General features: G+C 36.9%; 1 protein-coding gene across 2 annotated transcripts in view; it reads right to left on the bottom strand.

The window, feature by feature from the left end:
* wake (ankyrin repeat and fibronectin type III domain containing protein wide awake) overlaps positions 1-24784 on the bottom strand; it is an 865293-nt gene that overhangs the window by 291290 nt on the left and 549219 nt on the right. For both annotated transcript variants that reach the window (XM_081732239.1, XM_081732238.1), the window contains one exon: positions 6288-6478. In XM_081732239.1, the coding sequence (XP_081588365.1) occupies positions 6288-6478 (191 nt within the window). The remainder of the gene's footprint in view (positions 1-6287; positions 6479-24784) is intronic.

Raw genomic sequence — 24784 nt, forward strand, 5'->3', positions numbered from 1 at the left:
GATACAGTGGCCGGGAATCGAACCAGGAGCCCAACGCACAAAAGATAAGCGCTCTATTAGTGAGCCACCGTGCTACCTTCTTGTTCGTCCTATTACTGTACTAACCAGTTAACCCCGCCGTGGCCGGTCCCAAGCCCGTGCTGAGAAAGGGGGAGGGACCCCCTGTTGTATGGCCGGGTCACATGCCTTGTGGTGGCTCGGTTACCCTCAGGGGGAGATAGGTTGGCAGCTGTGCCCGGACCCATCTACCGGTACTTTGACTGCCACATGGTAGTGGGTTAGCACGTGGTGTCGACAACCTACCGGCAGAGGTGAGCCTTCGGGGGGCATCCTCTGAAATGGGCGACTAACTCGTGCCATTGGATCTGGGAGAGTACGTGTGACCCCATCACGTCCTCAGTGGGGTAGGTAGCCTAGCTGCCGCACCTACCGGCGGGGGTGAGCCCTTGGGTATCCCCCGAAATGGGCAACTAAGCCGTGCCCTTGGGTCCGGGAGATAAGGCTGCGTGGTACCCCAACACGCTAAAAAGAGTGGGTAGTTGGTGTGCCCTGGGTGGGCGGATCCAACGCCCTACCGGGAGGATGATGTAGGTACTGCCCTCAAAGAGAGTGTAATGCGTTCTCTTGGGTCCGGGATGGGATACTTAGTATCCTAACGCATACTCGTACCTCAGGAGCGCTGAGGAAGTGGGTCCCTCCTTCGTCCCAGTTGTGTGAGCTGGGTGCAGGAGCCACGACCCTACCAGGGGAGCCGCCGCTCCCAAATGGCCTTTGTCTTTAAAGGTAGACAGTCTACATCAGCCATTGGGTCTGGTAATGTACGGTTCACCTCTCTCGTAAGAAGAGGTAGTCCCGTATTGTTTGGACGACCCTACCGAAGGAAGGGTGTGGGTGTCCCTTCTAATGGTGGCTTACACGTACCATTGGGATTCGGACAGGTAGCCTTGCTACAACGTGTACGTGGTACCTAAACACGTTAAAGATAGGTAGCCCCGTATTGTTTGGGCGAGCCTACCAGGGGAGACACGGCTCCCTCGGGAGACACGGCTCCCAAATGACAATGTCTGCCTTGAGCAAACGGTCTACATCAGTCATTGGCTCTGGTAATGTACGGTGTACCTCTACCGTAACTAGAGGAAGTCCCGTATTGTTTGGACGACCCTACCGGGGGGGGAGTGTCGGATTCCAGCCTGCGGGAGGACCAACCGGAAGTAGGGGAGGGGCCAATCCCAGGAATCTGGGTAACGGTTCTGATCCTGCTAAAGGGGGGAAGCACCGTGGGACATGGGCCGGCACCAAACTCAAATGGTGACTTAACACGTACCATTGGGTCCGGGATGAGATACGGGAGTATCTCGACGTGTGCATGGTACCTCTACATGACAAGGCGGTTGCCAGTTGAACGATAGAGGTAGGCAGGGCCGGGATTGAACAAGCCCCCTCGGGCATTTTGCCTGGGGCCCCGGATTGGGTTGGACTCTGCCGGGCTGTGGTCAAACCGTGGGATTCGGTAGCTTGTGGGAGCCAATCCCAGGAATCTGGGTAACGGTGAACACGGGCGGGAGGTGAGCTTGCCTTATAACGCTCGGGCGCCATGCCTGCAGAGCATGGTAGGACTGACTCGCTAGCAGTCTGCCTCAACCAGTAGGTCTACTGGTAGGCACTCAGGACTTCGGTCTGGCCGCGCAGTGGGCGTATCCCACTCCCTCAGAGAATGGGGGTGACACACTAAGGTGTCAAGGTTAGGGGGCAAATCTTGACGGTGCACTTCGTGCACGTGCAATATAGCGTATATTGAGCAACTACGGGCGGGGTGCATTGTAGGCGGAACCCGTCCATTAAATAGACCGAACGGTCGCGGGCATGCTCCCCATGCATGCAACTAAGCGTGGCAAAGTAGACCACTAGCTAAACAATGTACTAACCAGTTATTATCTTAGACATATTTTCCATTTAAGATTTCGCTAATTAACATCTTTGCAGTTAATTGAATTAAGAGTCTGTCTACTCTATGCATTAGCGTATATCGGATTCTGTATTTCACAACTATTTTCTTCTTTTGTGAAATACTTTAGAATCTTTTTTTGGGGGTAAAAAAAGCCAACCTAATGATTGACCGAGGACAATGGGCGTCGAAACCAATTTCCGTTGCAGCTTTAAGTCCTGTCATCCTCGGAACTCTAAGAGACAAGGAAGGGAAACTCAATTCTGTCGGAAAACGTTACTTAGTTAAAGGAAACACACTTAACGAAGTCATTTATAATCTTTTCAGGAACAAAGCACACACAGAATAAAAGAAAAGTGCATTCGATTTAGTTGTCAGTGCAGTATGTGGTAAGCTATTTATGTTCAGTCTTAATTTTTTCCGAATTATTTCCTTATATAGTAATAATTAGGGGGCGGAAGTTCATTATATATGAGTAATAAAATGCCCATATAAAATGGGAAAATGATCTAAAATTGTGAAAAATGACGATTAAATTTGTAACTGTAACTTTAAAAGAATACAACAAACATGCTAAATGATGGGCATCGTGTCTGTGATACTAGAAAAAAATAAGGTAGCGTCTTTAGTTGAAATATGTAAGTTTGATTTTAAATGAAAATATCCAAATAATATCTATTTATCTATCTATCTATCTATCTATCTATCTATCTATCTATCTATCTATCTATCTATCTATCTATCTATCTATCTATCTATCTATCTATCTATCTATCTATCTCTATGTATCTATATCTATATATCTATATCTATCTATCTATCTATCTATCTATCTATCTATCTATCTATCTATCTATGTATCTATATCTATCTATCTATCTATCTATCTATCTATCTATCTATCTATATCTATCTATCTATGTATCTATATCTATCTATCTATCTATATCTATCTATCTATCTATCTATCTATATCTATCTATCTATCTATCTATCTATCTATCTATCTATCTATCTACAACAAAAATATATACAAAATATATATAAAGATATACAAAAATCCTACAGACTGCCCACATTAGTGTTGTCAATGGCTTGAGCGGCTCGGCTCACGGTTAAGTCACCACCGAGCCGAGCCAGCAGCTCACCAAACCGAGCCGGCTCGAGCCTTCGGCTCATTTGGGCCGAACCGAGCAGAGCCAATGGCTCACCCCAACCTAGCCGGTTCGAGCCATTGGCTCACCTGAGCTAAGCCGAACCGAGCTGATGGCTCACCCGAGCCGAGCCAAACCGAGCCGATGGCTCACCTGAACCTAGCCTAACCGAGCCGATGGCTCAGTTGAACCGAGCCGAGCGGTTAACATCACTAGCCCACATCAAATAATTATGATGAGACAAGCTCAAAATAATTATAGGTAAACTTTCTTCCAAGGCAATTAAGGACAACTGGATTCAAAAGTTTCGAGAAAAAAAGAGTTTACTAGCGTCAGAAGTCAAACCTGAGTTCCCGAACAATCGAGTTTTTGTTAATGAACAATTAATACCAAACAATCGAAAAGTGCTATACGAAACAAAACAATTCGCCAGGAACAACGGTTTCCGATTTGTTTGGGTGCGTGGTGGAAAAGTGCTTCTACGAAAAGACGAAACATCCCGAGTGAAATATATTAAAAAGCTAGATCTACAAAACATGCAAAATTAAGCGGTTCAACAGGACTGTCAACTTAACTCAAGATAGAGCAGGTAATTAATGAAATTTTCTTGTATCAAAATATAGACACTAACATCTGTAATGATATACTCTTTTAATGAATTATTTAGTGATAAAACAGGGATTACGATTATTCAATTGAATATTAGAAGTGTTAGGAAAAAATTAGATGAATAATCGATGATCGATGCGGGACGAGTGGATAATCGATGCGGGCGAGTATTTAATATCACACCGAAGGTAAGCAAATGATTTCTATTGTGGGATGTGGGCTAGGAGCTTTTTTGTTAGGCTAGTAAAATTTTGTTGCTTATTTGCATCCCTGCGTTAACAGAAACATGGAAAAATGAAGCAACTTGTAACATTAACATAAATGGATATCGCTGTTATACAAATAGGTCTTTAACACGTACAGATGGAGTCATGATATTTGTAAATGAGCAAATTGACATTGACAAGGTAACGGAACTGAATCCTGCGGACGCCACTGGAATGTGCTTACATTTAAACAATGCAGAAGGTTGTAATATAATAGCTATATATCGCACTCCAAGTGGTGGTGTGATGATAAAGCATTTCTACAATCACTAAATGATGAGCTTAAAAATTCAACAACTTGCTCTTTGATTTTAGGTGATGTCAATCTAGATATACTAAGTGACAAATACTGTGAAAATATAGATGCGTATTTAAAGTTACTACAAAGTCATGGTTGTGTTTCATGCATAAATAAACACACTAGAGTTACAGAATATAGTTAGACTTGTATAGATCATATATTTTGAAAGTACCAAAGTCCACTGAATGTCACATTAGCTATGTTGCAAACAAGTATAACTGACCACTTTCTCACTAGTATAAATGTTCCCATTAAAATGCAAAAGAGGGAAAAAATATCATATGAAACAGCAATTATAGATTATACTTTATTAAATGAAGAACTGACAAAATGTAGCTGGAATCTGGTAATACAGAGTAATTCTGTTAATACTGCAACTTCTAATTTCATCCAAATGAGGAAAAATTGTATAAGTAATTCACGTATTAACAATAAAAATAAGAAAGCATGTAGTAAATATCGCAAAATAAAACCATGCATAACAAAAGGATTAATTAACTCTATAAGAGAAAGAGAGATTAAGTCGTTTAGTAATAAAAATTCAAAATGATTTAGAATTTAAGGAATATTACAGAAGGTATAGAAAGAAACCAAGAGGTCGATCGCGATGGTGAATTAGGATAAAGACATGCCAAAAATGCCTCGCGGTCGAGGTTTAAGTCCTACCTCGATGTCTACGTCGCGATGGGTGAAGGGCGCACATTTCAAGGAGGTCGTGTCCTCGCTGTAAGTTCTGTTTGAGGAGAAATATACAGGACCACAAGTAGGGCAGAGCCAGCGGGGCGCCTATAACGGATAAGATGCTCTGTACTTAATATTTTTCGCCTAAAATTCCACTATTTCAAGTCGATATATATATATAAAAAAATTAATTTAACGTAGAATCTAATGTCATGCATTAAAAATATAATATGCATCTTGATAGAAAATCATTCTACAAACACGCTTTCGCAGGCTTTCTTCTCTCTTCCCTGATAATCTTGTTCCTTATCCCGTCCAAGAAGCTTTAGTGCTTTGCAAAACATTCTTAAAACGTTGTGAAGTAAATTAGAGCAATAGTTCACAATCTTGTTTGCGTCAGGCTCCCTCAAAAACTCTGCATTCTTCACTTCCCCTCCCCGCTCGTTGGACGTGCGTGCTTTTTCGTCTCACTCTTTCTGTGATTTCAGATACAGTATCTTTGACATCCGCGAGGCATCTTCGGCATATCTTTCCCTTAGTGATACTCAAAGATTTTCTGAACAGTTTTTGAGATTACCATATTGGCGGCTGCATAATCTTGAAACCTAATATGGCAACCACCGGATCAAATGCAAGGTCTTATGAACTTCCAAGGCATGTTTTCCACATACAACTTCAAACTTTCTGAATATTGCTGTACTCAATGGAATCAAATACATATAGTGTTTCTTCCAGACATGTTTTTTGGGGGCACTGCCCCCCCCGGAGTTCTGGGATGGGCCCCGGAGAAGACCAAAATAATACGTCTATAATATATTAATAAATAGAATAGTATCAGCAGTGCCCCCGGAACACTAAGTGTGCCCCCCGGAACATTTTTTCTGAAAGAACGACTGAATACATACATCACAATTTAATTGCTTCTAATGGGACTAATAATCTTCAATCAATATGTAAACACATTAATAGAATTCTCCAGAACACAACTCGTTCATCTTTTGTCACGTAACTATACGAGTGTATTCCAACAGTTTCCAGGTAATAATAATAATAATAATAATAATAATAATAATAATAATAATAATAATAATAATAATAATAATAATAATAATAATAAAAAATAAACATCGTCGTAGATAATAAATTTGGTATTATTGGTTAAAGGTAAGTTTAATTACTATAAAAAATATGTGAATATCATAAAAATAATGTTCTTGCATGAATGAAATACGTAAAAATGTAAACAGCTCTAATCTCATTTGTAAGAGAATATTAAAAGGTGACCAAATAACAGAAAAAATTACGTAAGACAACAAAATATTTGTACTCACCAGCGACGACTTTTTCGCTTTTAATCCTCCTGGTGGCGGACGGGGAAACCAAGGCGCTGCTTCTGTGGTGGAGCATGGGAGAGGGTAATCTCCTGGGGGCAGACGGGGCTGTCTCCCCTCCATGCCATGATACCTCCACCACACTGTCAATCGAAGAGGAACGGGGAAGCCGATTCGATTCTCCATCGCGTCTGTAGAAGAAAGAATATAAATGTAACATGATATACTGTACAATGTATATATATTGTTTCTGAATAAACATTGTGAATACGAAATATTTAATTTTACTGGGAAGACTTACATGGGAAAATGCTTTCATAATATTACTCTATTTTTGAAAGGAATTTGTTCCTCGCTTAAATTTGGTCGTGTTTCAGAAGATTAGGTCTCTTCCGAAATTAGCGACGTTTATATATCAGAATGTTTTTTATTCATATTCTCGGATTGGGGTTGTGAAGGATAGAGCAGGTTTCTATATTTTTGGCGAAACTTTACTGTTTCTTGTTGTTCTGAAAATTCTTTAAAGTTAACAAGTCAACCGTATACTTTTTAATTATACCATCGAAGTAACTTTTAAAATGGTTTTGCCTATCACCTGTTCGCTCGTCTGACTATCGATAGGTAAAAGAGCCAAAGCCGAAAGATACAGCGAGAAGCATTTTTCTGACATTAGCTTCGCAGAATGTACTTAATTTCTGTCTCTAAACTTTTATGTTAATCGCAATTAAGCACACAGTAACAACTAGTGGTGGGTACAAAAACCGGTTTTTCAAAAATTTTCAATTTTATCAAAAACCGGTTTCGGTTTTTTTTACCGAAACTGATTATCGGTTTTCTCCAAAACCGGTTCGGTTTTTCACCGGATCCGGTTTCGGTTTCCTTCAAAACCAGTTTCGTTTTTTTTTTAATTTGTTCTATTTCTGACCAGAGTAGTGTTTCGTTGTTCTCCGGAGACCGACTCCGTTTCCACAGAAATAGTTTTATTGTGTTTTCCAAAAGTTTTCAGCGAAACCGGTTTTGGAGAAAACCGAAATGTCGGTTTCTGGATTTCGGTTTTTAGAAACCGGTTTCCGGTTTTTATAAAAACCGGTTTTGCACATCTCTAATAAGAACACAGTAGTCTAGCGGTTAGGGCGTTGGATTCATGTCCGCGTAGTCCCGGTTCGATTCCCGACCGTTGCTCCTGATTCTCGGCGTCCACGCAGAACCGTAAGGGAAACTGAAGAGCCGTGTGAATAAAAGATGTGACAACCAATAGATCTAGAAAGTTCCTGATTGTTAGAGACAAAGCGATGCAGAGCGCAGATTACATGTTCGTCGTTAAGCAGGACTTAGTTTATCCAGTCGCTAACAGATAGCGCTGGAGCGGGTCAGGGCCCATAAGGGCTGTCATGCCACTGATTAGGTTAAGAGAACCAGATTCCAGCTTATTCAGCAATGATTCGTTAGTCAATTTGCTCACCCAACTTGTCATGAGGAGGTAGGCATTCTAAGAGCAGTGTTGCCAATTCGTAACTTGTGACACCACATAGAGTAGTTCGAACAGTGTGGAATGTTTCAGCGAATGTTCGTAAGAGAGGCGTAAAACATGTAACAATACAATAATTAGGGTAAAACTGATAGGATTATGACATTAAAACGGAAGCCATCAAATCCGACTGCATTCAGGGCTTTCATTTCAGAAATTAGTGGTGGTGTTTACTAGCCTGCTATAAAGGGATACATTAAATAATACCAATACTCATATATACAGTATGATGCAGGCCCCGCAGGCCAGGCCTGTAGCCAGCCCAAAAATGTAGGGGGCCCGGTAGAAGTTATGGGGGGTGATCCAACCATATTATACTTCAACCATATTATGGTTCATTTGCAAGCCTACCGTGAAAATTTTAGGGGGTAAGTAAAACTTTAGGGGGCGACCCCCTTGACACCCCTGGATACGGGCCTGCCGAGGGCTACATGTCTTGATTTGCTGGTCCACACATTGATCACTTCTGCTGTAAAGCCTTTCTGAACGTTATATATCTGGTTTACTAAAAATATATGACATATACTAAAAATCAAAAGCAATATATGGTTTTCTTTACGGCTGCTCGTCGGGTTTACTAAAATTATAAGGAAATAGAACTATGACGTCACAGAGGACAGCATTAGAAAAAAAAAAGACTGTTCTAGTCAACCGACTAACGAATAAAATCTAAGCAATTTGCAGTGATGGAAATCTATCATTAGGATAACACCCTGTTTGTTATGCAACCGGATCCGCAGCTAGGTTAATTGAGTTGCATACCACATGCATTGTGATATTCATACAGAGAACTTGAGCAGCATCCAGAAATCCAGAATACAAGTATAACAGAGAAAGTTAAATCCCGAATGGAATGACTAGAATGTTTTAGTCAAAAGAGGCTACTATTGATTTTTAAAAAGCTGTTTGATGCTAATATTTACTCCGCTAATATGAGATCTCTTTATCTTTAGTTGTAAATGTGGGATTCTTAATTCGTTCATTTAGAATAAAACTAATGTGAATTATCCGCTTCGCTGGGTTAACATAAGAAAAATATTAGTAATGTGTTCTGTTAACTATTATTGAAGAGCTTTCAAATCGATAGAAACAAAAACAAACATAATGAAAAACCAGAAATTGATAAATAAAAATCAAATATTACTACTGTGGGCTGAATTTGGATTTAAATGGCATCGGAAGTGTCACTGTTCATCTCAGCGACCCCGAAAACTACAGATTCGACACTAATATCGGCGACTTTCGATTATATATAAAATTCGCATAGCCTTGTTAGTAAACATATTGACTCCCAAATTGGGGGTACAGTGGCTCAATTGTAAGGCGCTCAGTTCTGGTGAGAGGGTCCCTGATTCCATCTCAGGCCATGTGAGTCTGTAGTAGACATACATGATCGTGTACGTGGATTTTCCCGGTACTCTCCCATTTCTTTCATTTTTAAATTGACCTTTTATGATGAATTACAGGATGAATTACAGAGAAAACGGTTTAGCATATAAAATGGGCGACAATACTATTGTTGTATATCCGAGTTGTAAATGGATATCCAAATCTGCAGCTACATTCCTTCCAATTCTAGCTACATGACCCGCCCACCTAAGCCTCCTAGACTTGACGACCCTAACAATGTTGGGTAAACCGTATAAATTATGTAGTTCCTCGTTATGAAGTTTCCGCCATTCCCAATTCCCGTTCCTCTTGGGTCCGAATATTCGTCTCAGGATCTTGTTCTCAAATACTTTCAGTCTATGTTTTTCCCTCAGAGTAAGCGACCATGTTTCGCAACCATACAGAACAACAGGCATGATTATCGTTTTGTATATTTTAAGCTTCAGATTCCTCGACAGAATTCGCGACGACAAGAGATTTTAAACCGAATAGTAACAGAAATTCTCTGCTTTTAGTCATTTAATTTCTTCGTGAATATGATTTTCCTCTGTTAATACTGATCCTAGATATTTGAAACTATCTACTTCATCAAAAGTATTATTTAATATTTTAACGCATCCATAATGTGCCGTATTACGGTCTCGACGCACTTCCATGTATTTAGTTTTCTCTGCATTTACCTCTAAACCCATGTCCCTGCAAGCGTTTAATAAGATCTTTGCATTTCTTTCTATTGTTCTCCTATCATCCCCTATTAAATTTACATCATCAGCATATGCCATAACCTGGTGAATACCGTTCAAATCTAGGCCCTGGTTCCTATCTTTAATTTTGCTTATAGCGTATTCCAGAACAAAGTTAAATAATAATGGAGACAAAGCATCTCCTTATTTCAGGCCATTTTCGACGTGAAAGCTCGTGGACAAAGCCCGGACTTTACTTTGGGATTCATTTAAACATATCTTAATTAATCTAATTAGCTTTCTCGGTATTCCAAGTTCTGTAAGAACGTTGTATAATGTTTCTCTCCTAACCGAGTCGTACGCCTTTCTAAAATCAATAAATAGTTGATGTACCGGGGTATTGTATTCCCACTTTTTTTTCGAGTATTTGGCAAATGGTAAATATTTGGTCGATAGTTGATCGATTTCGTCTAAATCTGTACTGATAATCTCCAATAATTTCATCTGCATATGGGGTCAATCTTGCTAATAGAATATTTGAAAGGAGTTTATAGGATGTTGACACAAGAGAAATGCCTCGATAATTATTATTTTCATTAACACAAATATAATAAATCATTAAAGTACGTATATTAATTCTAACCAACAGAACCTGAAATGGAAAAATGAAAGACTTCTCAAAAACCTAACCTACTTTATTAATAGTAACTAAAATGTAAGTTATATGATGTAAACACAATTCTTTCCGTCGGAGATTTTAGCAATTCCCGACTCGGAAATTTTTAGCCAGCTCCAAAAACTGTCAAATATGGACATTTTCCTATTTCGTTTGTACGATACGGACACGGACACGGACCCAAAAATACAAGAGTCCGTACAAAATATGGAAATATGGCAATCCTACCGAAATATGTTTTAGTATATAGACCCGAGCCCGGCCCGAGTTCGCGTAATAATCAAATGAGCCCGAAATTAGCCCGATTTACAGAAATTTAATAATTAACGCAAAATTGTATTTTTATTTACAGCAATTAGAGGTTTAATTTTGCAACTCTGCCTTAAAAGTTCTCTAGAAAAAAGGGTCCAATAAACATTTTTTGCACAGTATATTTACAAAGTTAGGCTCGTGAACACCCAAGAAATATGGTCTTATAGTTCAAAATTAACGACACGAGCCTGGCCCGGGCCCGAAGTGATAGATGTTTTGTAGGCCCAAGTCTGGTCCGCAGGCCGGGTCGGGCTTAAGCCCACGGGCTCTGCCCGATCCCGTGCAGACCTCTACTTCGAGGACACGAAGCTCAAGAGATCTATTATTCAACATATTCATCGATGAGATCACAAGAGAAAGGGCCTCAAATTTGTGACATTTATATTTATACCTCAGCTTTTAAGTAGTCGGGATCCCTTAAACCGATATGTTTAAACATGATTCCATCGGATTCCACGCCTTCAAATTCATATTCATGGTAAGTAAATGTAAAGCGTATCTAATTCATGTTAATTAGTAGGTCTATGTCTCATAAGCCTCGTTGCTGAAATAGGGTTGCCATATTTTAAAATTAGAAAAGCGAGGTATTCTAAACCATAAGTGCTTATGTGAACTTATGTATTACAAATACTGACCTGGGATTCTTCTGATCATTCTTTTAGTGATTTCTTTGTTAAGTGACACTTCCAATGTACTTTTCTAAAGAAAATAAGTAAATCAAACTTACTTTTTGCCTTTAATGTTTTATTAAGTTTAATAAATGTGTCTCGAATTGTAAACTAAGTATTAAGTCTATATTAAGTATTAAGTCTATATTAAGTATTAAGTATTAAGTCTATATTAAGTATTAAGTCTATATTAAGTATTAAGTATTAAGTCTATATTAAGTATTAAGTCTATATTAAGTATTAAGTATTAAGTCTATATTACAGTAAGGTATCTATAATTGTAAGGATATCTATAAGACAAGTTTTACAAAAAAGAAAAAGAAAAGAAAAAGAAAAAAGAAAAGAAAAGAGAAAGAAAGAAAGAAAAGAAACAAAGAAAAAAGAAAGAAAAAAGCAATCGATATATGGCAGATATTATTCATACGGTTTTCTAATTTCTGAATTTTTATCATAGGTTGAATATAACACTTTATCAACAAAATCATCTTAGATTTTTCTTCAATCCAAAAAAGAGAGTGGAATTTGGTGATTAAGAGATAATTAAGCGGGGAACGAATATGGGACCTGAAAATCGGGTAGTACCCGCTAAAATTGGGTAATATGGCAACTGCTGAACCCTATGCTGAAAGGGATGCTACACTCAAAATCCAATCGAAAGCTTTCAGTACAAGCAACTACTGACAAAAATCCTCGATAAACTACAAAGGCAATAATAATAATAATAATACAAGGGATAGAAGTGAATATTAAAACACGACTTAATTGTTCATATTCACATATTATTATTATTTTAATACTAATCATTATAATTTTCAAAAGAAACGTATTCTTGGAATTACATAACTGAAATTTAAAAGCAATGTAGTGCCGATACTTTGGTCAGTCATTTCTCGTAATTTTTATTTTTACAATACACGTAAATTAAAAGCAGGTGATAAATCAAATCTGGGATTTCCTCCAGAAATTGTTTTATTATTGTTACTTTTAACACATATTTTTTCGGACATGTTTTAACATGTTTTGTAGAAAGTCTTCATCCAATAATTAGAAATGAGCATTGACACACAAATGATACGACTCCCAAGACATCAATTTATTCTTTGGGAGTTAACTGGCGGAGCTAATCAAGTTTTCAAATGATTAATTACTTGAGTCGAGTAATGATCATTAGCTGAATCGGAAATTGTTACAGATAAATCAACAAATGGGAAAACAAAACTACTCAACAACAAAGAAATATCTCATTTGTAATCCCTGAAAATGGACATGAAAACGTGTAAGGGAAACAGTAGAGGCCAGTAATCGTTCCCTGTTATTTTTGGCATTTTTAACTTTTTATTTATAAAATAACTATCAGAATGCCCGTTCCTCGCGTGTGAAAAATAAGTTTTATGGAAAATATTCGAAAGATAAGTTCAAATTTTGTGTTGTTTTCAGACTGCTTTTTCATGAAAGTTTACTTTTATTTGAGTTGCGTAAATGCTTACTTCTGTTTCTCCGTTAGAAATCACAATTTGTAAAACTCTGTCTTATTTACACCCTAGTGTACGTGGGAAATATTTATACAAAATCTCAAGCCTCTACGCATAATAATGTTAGAAATATAGACAAATTTATGGGTTCCTTTTCATCTCTTACATGTCATATCTTAACAAAAAAATGCCGTCTTAATATGCACCTTAGGTTGCAAGGACATTATTTACACAAAATTTTAAGATTGAACGCCTAATAGTTTTAGAGATCCTGTGATGAAAAAATAAAATAAAATAAATCAAGTATCCCTTTACTACCTTAGATCCTATCTTATCTAAAGCATAGGGTACAAGGACAACATTTACACAAAATTTTAAGGATCTACAGAAGGTTGTCCACTTTATATCTCGGACACTCGCCTTAAGAGATACCACGCCGATACTACCGATCATGTTCTATTGGACCCCCAGCATTGTGGGCGATCACACTGCATTGCAGTTTCCATTGCAGTAAGCTCCGTCTCAGAACAGGCATGGGAATTCTCACTCCTCTCTGCAATCTTTCCGTAGACCATCCATGGTGCGCGGGCGACGATGTTGAAGACGTCGTTTCAACAGTCCAAATGCACAAAAATCCATTGGACTGGCATACGGGCTTTTCACAGGAATGTCTTCAAACGGAATGACACGAATTCCTAATTGTTCTGCCATTTACTGATAAAAACATAGTGATGTTCTGGCAGTGTGACTCGAAGCCTTGTCCATATGGATCATTACCTGAATTGCGTCCATTCCATACAAGTGTGGGATGTCTCTCCGATAGATAGATGTCAGAATGGATTCTTGGAAGTATTTTGCATTCACTTACACATTTTTGTCCACCTTCGGTATCATTAGCTTACCCTCATATCCGGATCCCATGACAATCATACAGCCACGAAGGAAACTTTTCCTAAACTGAAGAACAAAATTGCTGCGTCCATTGCCGTCAATGTCACGGTATGTGATCTCATGAATGTGACCACCAGCAGTGAAATGGACATATCATTTATCCATTGTGAAAACTGTCTTCCATTTGGAACCTGCAAGACACTTTTCATACAGTTTCCTGCAGTTCGTCTTACGTTCGGCAATGTGACGCGGTAGCAGATGGTGTACATGGGACTTCTGCACATATTTCAACTTGAAGTGCTGGCGAATTGTTTTGTTTACAGTTGAGAGATGGAATCTGTGGCCCATATTACGTTGTGAGGCAGCGGATTTTCTTGACACGCCAATCGACGGATTCACCCTTGGCACTACGGATGTCACTTTGATTGCAGCCCTTCTCCTCGTGGTTTTCGTGGGCAAATGTTTTGCAAGAGGAGCCTGTTGTGTGTAACGGGCCACAATAGCTTTCGTATTCGTCACTCCCAGTGTTAACCTATTTTCCCGATACTGTTTCACAATGCGTACGTATGAAAACTTAGCATGAAAAAGGACCATTACGTAATCCTTCTAATACCGATTGGTTTTCGGCACAATTTGATAGCACTCACGTACCTATAAGGTCAGACAACACTGCTCCCGCCAGCAAATCCATAGTTCCAGCGTGATACGCCAGGTGGCAGCACCGAATAGCAAATAACTGAATATATAACGAACAATCTTCTGTACGCCTAATAGCTTTTTAAATCCGGTAACAAGCAAATGAACCATAAAGTATGTGGCTTTACTCTTTTATACAGAAGGGCCGCTGTGGCTCAGTGGTAGAGGGTACACCTCTGGTGCATGGGGTCCATGGTTCCATCCCAGCTTGCGCCAAGTGAACTTTGTGGTGGACAAAGTTTTCATGTTTTCTGAGGGTTCTCCCACTTTCTTCATTCCACGATTTTCATTCATTTCTCATCACCACCGTCTGTTTTAGCCTACCCAGCATAATCGCGGGACGTAAAAGTTAAAGATTTCGTTTCTTCTTTTATACACAGTAACTGACGCAGACTTCAGTTGCAATTTTGTAGACTCAATTATTGTAGAACCTTGATTGTTCGTATTAAAAGTATAATAAAATGAAATAAAATAGAATTTTTAGTTTTTCGTCCCTCAGCAATAAAGGATAGAGCAGACGGATGATTACAGAAACTGAATGATTGCGAAAGAACCGGTAAAATGAAAATGTAAGAGGAGAAACGGGAAAAACCCACGGACACGATGTTGTCCACCACAAACTCACATGACTTATGATATATACCCACATGTCCATCGCACCAGAAGTGAGCACTGTACTTCTGAGCCCTCTGTTTACAATACAATGCAATAAAATCAGGTGAGTGTCTGTAAGGTTCATAGCTCTGTAAATCAGTTGCTTGAATGTGTGCTACAAGTTTTTGATTATTATTATTATTATTATTATTATTATTATTATTATTAAGTATTCTGCCTTTCGGCCGGTCCTGGGATTAACGTGTTTCTTTCTCTTTTTTTGATTTTAATTTTGAGTCTAGAAATGTTTCTTCTACGTTTCTCGATTTTCAGCTTCCTCTTTAACTTCTATTTTCTTCTATTTCTCAAATCATCGATCACTTCTGTTCTTCTTCTTCCTGTTCCTCGCTTCTCTTCCATCTTTCCTTCTATGTCGATATGAAGAAGACACTTTTTTTTTCGCAAGATGTGTCCAATCCAATTGGCCTTTCTACGAAGGATGGTGGCTAAAAGCGTCCTCTTCTCTCTTATCCATTTCAAAACCTCTTCGTTTGTTGCTCTCTCTCTGTCCATTTAATCTTCTCCATCTTCCTCCAACACCATATTTTAAAGCTCTCTAAATATTTCTTCTCTAACTCTCGTAATGTCTAAGTCTCTAAACCATATAGTCCAATGCTCCATATATAGCACTTGACCAACTTCTTCTTAAGTCCAATATTGAGCCTGCTAGTTAAGGGTGGTCTTTTCTTGTTGATTGCTTCTTTAGCTATGGCAATTGTTGACCTGATCTCTCTGGTGCAGTACGCGTCTTTCGTCAAAATACTTCCGAAATACTTGAAATTATCTACCTTTTCAAGTACTCTTTGTAATTCTCTGACCTGTGAGGGCGCGTTTTAACGGGATATTCTCATAACTTTCGATTTTTCAACGTTGATTTCTATTCCATATAGTTTTCGAGTATCAGCTATTTCGTCAATCATTTCCTGCAGTCTTTCTTCCAATTAGAAGTTATATATAGATTTCGCTGCAGCATTTATTCATAGACTTATTACATAAGACGTTAGTTTCCATTTAATTACGCCATGTTTTTTGAAACACCCTATATATAAAGGAACAAAGTACGTCTTGACTTTAGTTGCTATCACGGCTTGTTTGTTCTTTCTCGTTCTTCTCTCAAATTCAGTCAATAACTTTCTTTTATTTCTATTTTCAATTTCTCCCACTCAATTTCGTTTCAGTTTTTTCTTGTAGAGTTTCCTTTGCTTTCATTTGACTTTTTTTTTTTTTTTTGAGTTTAGACTTTTCTCGCCATTGCACCGTGAGGAGCACTCGAACGGTTTCTTGGAAGGTTTCGTCGAGCGAAAAAAAGGAAAAAAACTAAAAAAAGGAAAAGTCGAAAAGAAAACAAAAGGGAAGCAGATGATTGTGACGAAGACAGTCGCCGAATAAAAGGACGGAGCAAAATTCGATTTATGTGTTTCTGTGTCAAGAGAGACTTCTTTATTCTTAGAAGAAAGAAGAAAAAAAAATTAAATCAAAATCATGAAGACGCACAGCCAGGATATAGAACACTGTTAAATTCATTGACAGAATCCACTGTTACAATTTGAAGAGAGAATGCGAAGAGTGTTGCAAATTTATATTTTGATATCGCTATGGCATCCCATGATTTATCAGTAAAGCTCAAACAGTGTCGTACCGTGAAAAATCAGCGCCCGGGGCGAGAGTATACGACGGCGCCCCCATACATATATTGCAAGAAATTTTTCCTCTCTTTTTTGCTTTTTCTCACAAATTTTGCTACCCCTTACTTCGGCACAAGGGGCCGTTGCTCCGCCCTCCTCCCTAGGCACGATACTGAGCTGAGATAGCCTGAAAATGGCAAAATATACCTAAAATATGAGAGATTGACTTTCAAAAAATGGCGAAAATACTTTTGAGTAGCAATTCATTAAGAAGTTCATGAAGTTATTTGGTCCTGAATTAATTTCTTAAAGTTTTGGAGCATCCATCACAGCACCATCCTGACCTTATAAAGGAAAGACATGAACAACAATTTAAGCAAAGATCCAAAAAATGGATCAAAAGATTGCGATCTTGGTCAAAAATTTTAGGAATGATGAAAATGCATCAAAAGATTATGATCTTGGTCAATAATTAGTTTTTGAATCATGGTCAACAAAATTTTTGAAGGGGCCCTAAATCGAGTTTTCATATTTTCTACGGAATAAGACATCATACTGAGCTAAGTGATAGTTTGGGTTTGACTATGCTATATGTAGTTCTACAGATATAAGGCGTACAAGAAAATTCTTGATTGAAATATATTGGATTTTTGATTTAAAAAAAAAATCTTTGAGTTTTACGTCTCTCGATTATGCCGGTTAGGCTAAAGGAGACGGCGATGATGAGAAATGAATGAAATGGTGGAATGATTAAAGTGGGAGGAAACAGAAGAACCCCGAGAAAATCCACGAAGACGGTATTTATCTATCACAAAGTTTACTTGGCGGGAGCTGAGATTGAAGCAGGGACCCCATGCATCAGAGGTGAACGCTCTACCACTGAGCCACCGTGCCCCTACAAAAGACATGAATGAAAGTAGTGATTATTTAACGTAAAAAGTAAGGTAAAGTGTGCTAATAGTTACACGTAAAAACTTTATTGGATACAGTACTGGAATTAATACAGTACGGAACAAAATAGAATAAAAAGCTAGACTTCAGGTACTGGCGGAACTACAAGGTAAAAACTAGGTAGCCAGAAACCATACTATGATACGTATATCATGAGTTTACTATAAACTTCCAAAACTATATTAAATAATAGCTTAAATTATTTTTGTCACTCAAAAAACTGGGGGGCCTAGATCTCCCCGTCCCCGGGTTAGATCCGCCTCTGATTTCAGGTATCAGTGCTGGAGAGGAGACAAAGTAAGACAAGGGCTGACGATTGCTATTTTTAAAGTGCTGATGATATATATAGAATCTCTCACAGTGTACAATACTCCTTCAAATCGTGTTACACAAGGCCAAATATTTCTAAGAAGTTCGAAACAACCTTATTTTGTCAATACTTCCAAATATGGTATATTTGTGACAAATAAGTGAAACATTACTACAATTTGATCGAAAATACGTATGTTTCTATATTACTTCGAGCCCAAATATGTCCTAAACCTAAATTTGTTTTAAATATATAGGATGTTACAAATATGTTTAACAATATTTTGGAAACAGATTCTTCACAACAAAATAAGAAGAAAAGATCATATGGACCTCTGCTCAAAAGTGAATAGTTTCGGAGTTGTAAGGTGCCGAAAGCGTGAAACAAGTGAAATAGTTTATGTCTCCAGTACTATGGGACCTATCGTAGTCGGGTCAAGACATCACTGAGGAACTGGTATGTGGACTATCCAAATATCCATGTTTAACAATGCTCCAGTACTTACACCCAATTTTTCGAGAGGTAGGTGGAGAGTGATCAAGTACCCCCAAAAACCTCTCTAAAAATGATTGTGCAAGAACCGGAGGTTCTGAAAGACGGATATTTGGATAGTTTACATACTAGTGCCTCAGTGATGTCTTGATTCGACTGCGATCGGTCCTATAGTAGCGGAACTATGGACCTTTAAAGTTAATTTTTTCACGTTTTTCGGCATCCTATAACTACGACGCACTTCCGACCACAGGGCCATATGAACTTTTTATTATCTTAAAATATTATAACAAATTTTTGTACCACCCTGTATAATTTTATGACCAATAAAAAAAAACTGGATTTTCGTGTTCCAAAGAGTCAAAAAAATGTGTTTATATATAATTTGATTTGTAAAATGGGGCTGAATAGAAATACTCCTATCTTATACAAGTCTGACCCTTACGAGAGTCAGTTGATAAGTCGCGGCATAAGACATTAAATACAACAAAAGTTAATCAAATAAAAATCAAAATAACCTCTTTTGAGTGGAACGCATTTCTTACATCAGGCATACAGTGTTTTAATACCGCCGGAAAATATGTTGTTTTTTTTTATTTGCTTTCAAAATAGCTTTCTACAGCCACCTTGAATTCGTTCTCATCTTCAAATCTCCGGCTTCGTAACTCCCTTTTCAGATTAGAACACATAAAATAACCGCTCGGATCCAGGTCTGTGCTGTAAGGGAGGTGGTCTATATTTGTAAAACCTCTATCTTTTAAAGCTTGCCGTGAAACTCGCGCTATACGTACCGGGGCGCTATCCTGCAAAAACAACACTCTGTGCCTTAGTATAATACGTTGCTTCTGTATGACTGTCTTACGAACCTGATTTATGTCCCGAAACATAGTCTTGCAATGATCCAAAGGTCGCTCATGTCCAAAGGTTTTATACTGAAATTCAACAGACTTCCGTCTTCTACAGAAACTTTTAATTCTGAAAGAATTTTGCGATCTACATTGTGCAAAATTAAGTTGTAAATACTTTTCAATAAATATTTGTTAACTTTTTATTGATATTCCTTTGTTTTTATAATTAGTACTGTAATTACATTTTTCTAGTTGACATTCCATTATATTTTGTTAAACTGTTCTTACATGTTTCAGTGTAAAATAGCCAACATGCACTGATAAAATCCGTTATCCAGACAGCGGTATAGTGTAGAAATATACGGAATCGATATATTTACTACGAAAATCTGTACGGAGCATATGTTATCCATATGCTATACGTACTGCCTTAGATATTATATCACCACTGCAGGATGTCTGACATCTAACAGTCTTCCGTATATTACATACGTATACATATATTACATACGTCAACTATATGTTACATACGTCCATCTGCATCTGAGCTTCTTACAGCCTATACACACTTCTTTCTTTCGTACGTTAAGTCTCAAAACTACAGGATTTACGCATGTAACTTACATTTTTGACATACGCCACATTCATTTGTGTTTCTCTGATTGTATTTGGAACAATACTTATATGATAAACTAATAAATTTCTATACCCAGGTTGTTCTATAATAGACACCTATCTTATAATATGCATAACAGGAAGTACATCAAATTTCACAGAACTGAGGAATTAATCTATTACTTGGTGATGATAAACCAAAAAAAAATTAAATCAAACAATAAAATCATGAAAAAAGACAACAAACTTTTACTAAAAACAATTTCTATGGAAATGACATCTAAAGAATTGAATTTAACAGCAGAAACTTCCTCTCACCTACCTACTTTTTGTTTTTAAATAAAATCACGAAACAACTTCCATCTAGAAAATAAAACGAATTCTAAATGAACTTTTCCAAAGAAGTTTCAAAAGAACCGAGAGATAAGGACATTCTTCTTCCATCTGCACGGAAATCTTAATTTCATTTCTCAAAAGCAATATGGAATTATTCTCTTAGTCTTCAAATGAAAGAAAAAAAACAACACTCAACAGATAAAAATATAGAAAAAAGATGAAATTGAAAAACAGAATGCAAATCGTTTGAGAATTATTAAAAATCAACGAGAAAATTATTTTTTTCATTCAGTTGTCAGTAGAAGATAATAACGTGCCTTGGTGGTGAGAAATATAACTAACTTTTACCTTGCTGCATTATCTAGTTTAACGTGTAGATTTGCTTTGTTTTTGTTCCTCCATGGAGTATTTACTTTTTATTTAAAACTCTTTCTTTCTTCCTTTCGGAATAATCAAGCATTCATTATTTTTAAACAACTTAAATAAAACGCAGTTTCAAAGTCTGTTGAACTTAATTAATCATGACAAAAGGAAATGAAGCATTTGAATTAAGTTTTCTATTCAGACGAAAAGGAAAACTTCATTTATAAAGGCTCAAAAGATATGAAGGGAAAACAGTACTTTTGCGAATCATTGGTCTCAACTACAAATGCCATTCAACCGTGAACAATGAAGCTGTTTTAGTAAACATTTAAGCAAAAGACGATAATCACTTTATTCGTAAATTGTATTTTTAACCACATAAATAGACTCGAATTCTTAGCTGAAACAAATTTCAAGCATATTACTACAGAAATATTATTTATTTGTCTCTAGTCTTTTCCTCATATTTAACGCTGTATTATTTAACTGAAATACGTGGTTTTACTTTCAGCTAATGAGGTTAATTATGACGAAAAAGGCAGGAATAAATACTCCACGAAGTCACCGTACTTGGTAAACACCAACTCGTAAGTAATGACCTGACTAAACACTGTTTTTATTAAGTTTTAATGATATTTATTCACAAGGCACCTAAATTAATTGATATTATTCTACATTAAATCTACAATACATAGTTTAACGTAGTTTTTTAGTTGTGTATTTTTTAAATAGCCATAATCTGCTTTTAAGGTCATATTCTTGGAATCATACAACGGAAATTTAAATAATTTGGCTAGAAGACAACTTTCACGTCAGCAAGGTTGGCCCTAGGCAATTTGCCGCCTCATGCAATGGCATCTTTGCCACCCCCTTTCTCCAGAAAGAACAAATATTACAAGCCACCATTTTAAGTATGTTACCTCATCATAAAGACGAAGGGATGATAAAAAAAATGCTCGCATTCAGAAAGGCCTAAATACTACAAATACAATCCCGTTGTGTGTGTGTTTTTTCTTTAAATAGTAATCTCTTATGTTAGTGAAAGGGTATATGACGTTTAGGGGAGGTAAGGGCACAAGAGATGCAATTGGATTATTAAGGTCGATCGGTGAAAGAGTTATAGAAAAAGGGAAAGAGGTGTATGTTGTATTTATTGATCTAGAAAAGGCTTTTGACTGTGTGAATTGGAAATTATTGTTGGAAGTTTTACAGAAGATTGGATTGGAATGGAAAAATCGAAAACTCATAAGATACTTATATATGAAGCAAGAAGTATGTGTTAGGGTAGGAGAAGAACTGACGGAGCAGAGTGCAATTGCAAGGGGAGTTCGACAAGGATGCTGTCTCCTGCCAACATTATTTCATATCTATTTAGAAGAGATAGTAAAAAAGAGCCTATAAAATGAAGACGGCATTTCAGTAGGAGGTACAATGATTAAATGTATTCAGTTTGCAGATGATATAGCGCTTGTTGCAGAATCTGAAGAGAAAATCAATCATATGTTAGAAAACTTGAGGAAGGGTTGTGAAGAATATGAGATGAAGATAAATGTTGGAAAGACAAAAGCCATGGTAATCGGAATGAAGCGGTTTGTGTCAAATATAGAAGTAGGGGAGGAGCAAATGGAACAGTGTGCCGTGTCGTCTTCGGAATGAGGCCGACTGAGGAATGAGGCCGACGAGTGTGGACACGACACAAGAAGAATCAATCCAAAGAAGGATAAAAACAATGTAAAATTAGATTGAATTAATCAAAAGTCATTGTAAGAGTCACTATGGGTTGTGTTAAATTCATTGGTTTTGACATATTTACGTTTTTTTTAAAAAAAGAAAAAGGTAAAGTAAAGATGTTGGAAGGAAGGAAGAAAAATATTGAAACTGTTAAAAGTGTAAGGAGAGTTGGTAAGTCTGTTAGAGGAAAGATTGCAGTCGCGAATAGTGGGCGTGGTCTTAAAAATCCGAATCTACAAGCTAAAGTGGGTTCGGTGCCTACTTTACTTGTGTTCGTAATTACTTAGCCGGAAGGTTACTCTGTCGTAATTACTTAACCGGAAGGTTACTCTTCTGTTTCGTAGTGGTATTGCCGTATGATTACTCTGTTCTTATTGTATAACTGGAATAGTGTTAAAACCGAGTATTGGTTTAACAAGAGGATTGTGCAGTCAATGGAGTTTTGTTTCGTTTCGTCAGGATTTCTCTTTTGAGAATTTGTTCACCGTTTTTATTCCTGTTTTGTGTGATGAGAGTATTATCGTCGACTGTCGATGAAATCACATTGGTGTTAAGTCAGTTAAATAACGAAGTGATCAGTAAAAAAAAGGAATGTTTTATTCCTCGTCTATTCTATTCTCGCAAGCAAACTTAGTGGCAAGTCAAACGGGCTTTTTTTGTTTCCTCGTTTTGTGGTCGCTAAGTAATGAAAGTGAATAGTAGAGTGAAAGTTTTCTTTCATAGTGAATTATATGCTTGTGAAATAGTAGCACAGAGTGTTATTTGCTTTATAAGCTTATTCTTGCTTTTTTTGTTACTTCTGTGCAGAGGAATAGTGAAGTTTAAAGGGCAGTGCTTGTGGGGCCTATTGTGCCGAGTGAAAGCCCGCTTAGATCACCTTATTAGTAATTCCTATCGGGCACTAGCTGGTGTGGGTAGCTTAAACACCAGAAATATTTCTTTCTTGCTTTTCTTTTTCGTTCGGAAACTAAGGCATAGAAAGTTTATTGCAAGGAATTACTTTACTTTAGAAAAAAGATGTCTTTACCACCAATCTGATTTCAATCGAACATCAGAAAGCTCAGACGGAAGCCTGACTATCGAAAGAGAGCGAGCGTTACACATAGAAGGTAATCCATACTATAAACAAGTCAAGGTGAGTGTAATTTTTGAATTATTACAAGTAGTGACTGTGACTTGTCTTATTCTGTGTTTTGTGAGGTTGTACGCTTTGAAATCCACTTCAGGTTGTATTGCTAAGGCAATTCCATCATTTTTTCCACCCTTACGAAAATTTCTAGAATTTTATGGAATTTTCCATCTTTTCGGAGTTAAGTAGTACGGGCGACAAAAGTGACCAATTATTAAAAATCCTTAAGAATTCCAATATTTCCAGTTTAATTTGGTTTCTTTTCCAGTATTTGGTTAAGATTCATTTTATATGAGAAGTTCCGAGTATTTTGCCGTTAGAAAACTAGAATGCAAATATCTTTTCCTCTAACATTCTCATTCCACTTGATTGAAAAGAGTAATGAAAGAAATTAAAAAAGTATTGATTAAGAATTGTGTGAAATGTTGACTAATATATGTTTAAATTAAGAATTGAGATTCAACATTTTCATTCCACTTTTATAATATTTTGAGACTGAGAGTTCATATAATAGATGCATTGTTTAATACATCATATGGTCATATTGTATAGACTTGTTTGCTTGAAATTGAATATTTCAGTAATAAAATATTATTAGAATTCTTAAAGAAAGAGAAATTTAGATGCGCGCTTGTAAATTTTTAGTTTGATTATCTTTATGAATTCAGGTAAAAAGTAACGTTTATAGAATAATTGAGAACCATTGATATTTAGAGGAATTTAATTTAACGTATTGCATTTTGTATTTTCTTGCATAATAGAAGATACATTTAATTATTTTTTGGATATTTACTATTTAGTTTTCAAGTTTATTAAAGAAATTTTTGCTTATAGATTCACTCAGGTTTTTTGATAGTATTTTTTATATAAATTTTTTTGATTGTATTTTTTTTCAGTAGTATATTTACACTATTCTAACGCAATAGTGCAAATATACAACCCAATATTGTTAATAAAATTGTTATTGAAAATTGAATTGTTGTTGTCGTCATTTATTTAATATATAATAATTTGTTTCCTAATTATTTTGAATTTAATTTTGTGTGGAAATATTGGAATGATAATTCTCTTTCACACTGACTAGATGTACGATGGAGAACTAAATCTTCTGGTTCAAAGTCCCATCGA

The sequence above is a fragment of the Thermobia domestica genome, chromosome 11 (assembly GCF_964235325.1).
Source record: "Thermobia domestica chromosome 11, izTheDome1.hap1.1, whole genome shotgun sequence".
In the NCBI taxonomy this organism is placed as follows: Eukaryota; Metazoa; Arthropoda; class Insecta; order Zygentoma; family Lepismatidae; genus Thermobia; species Thermobia domestica.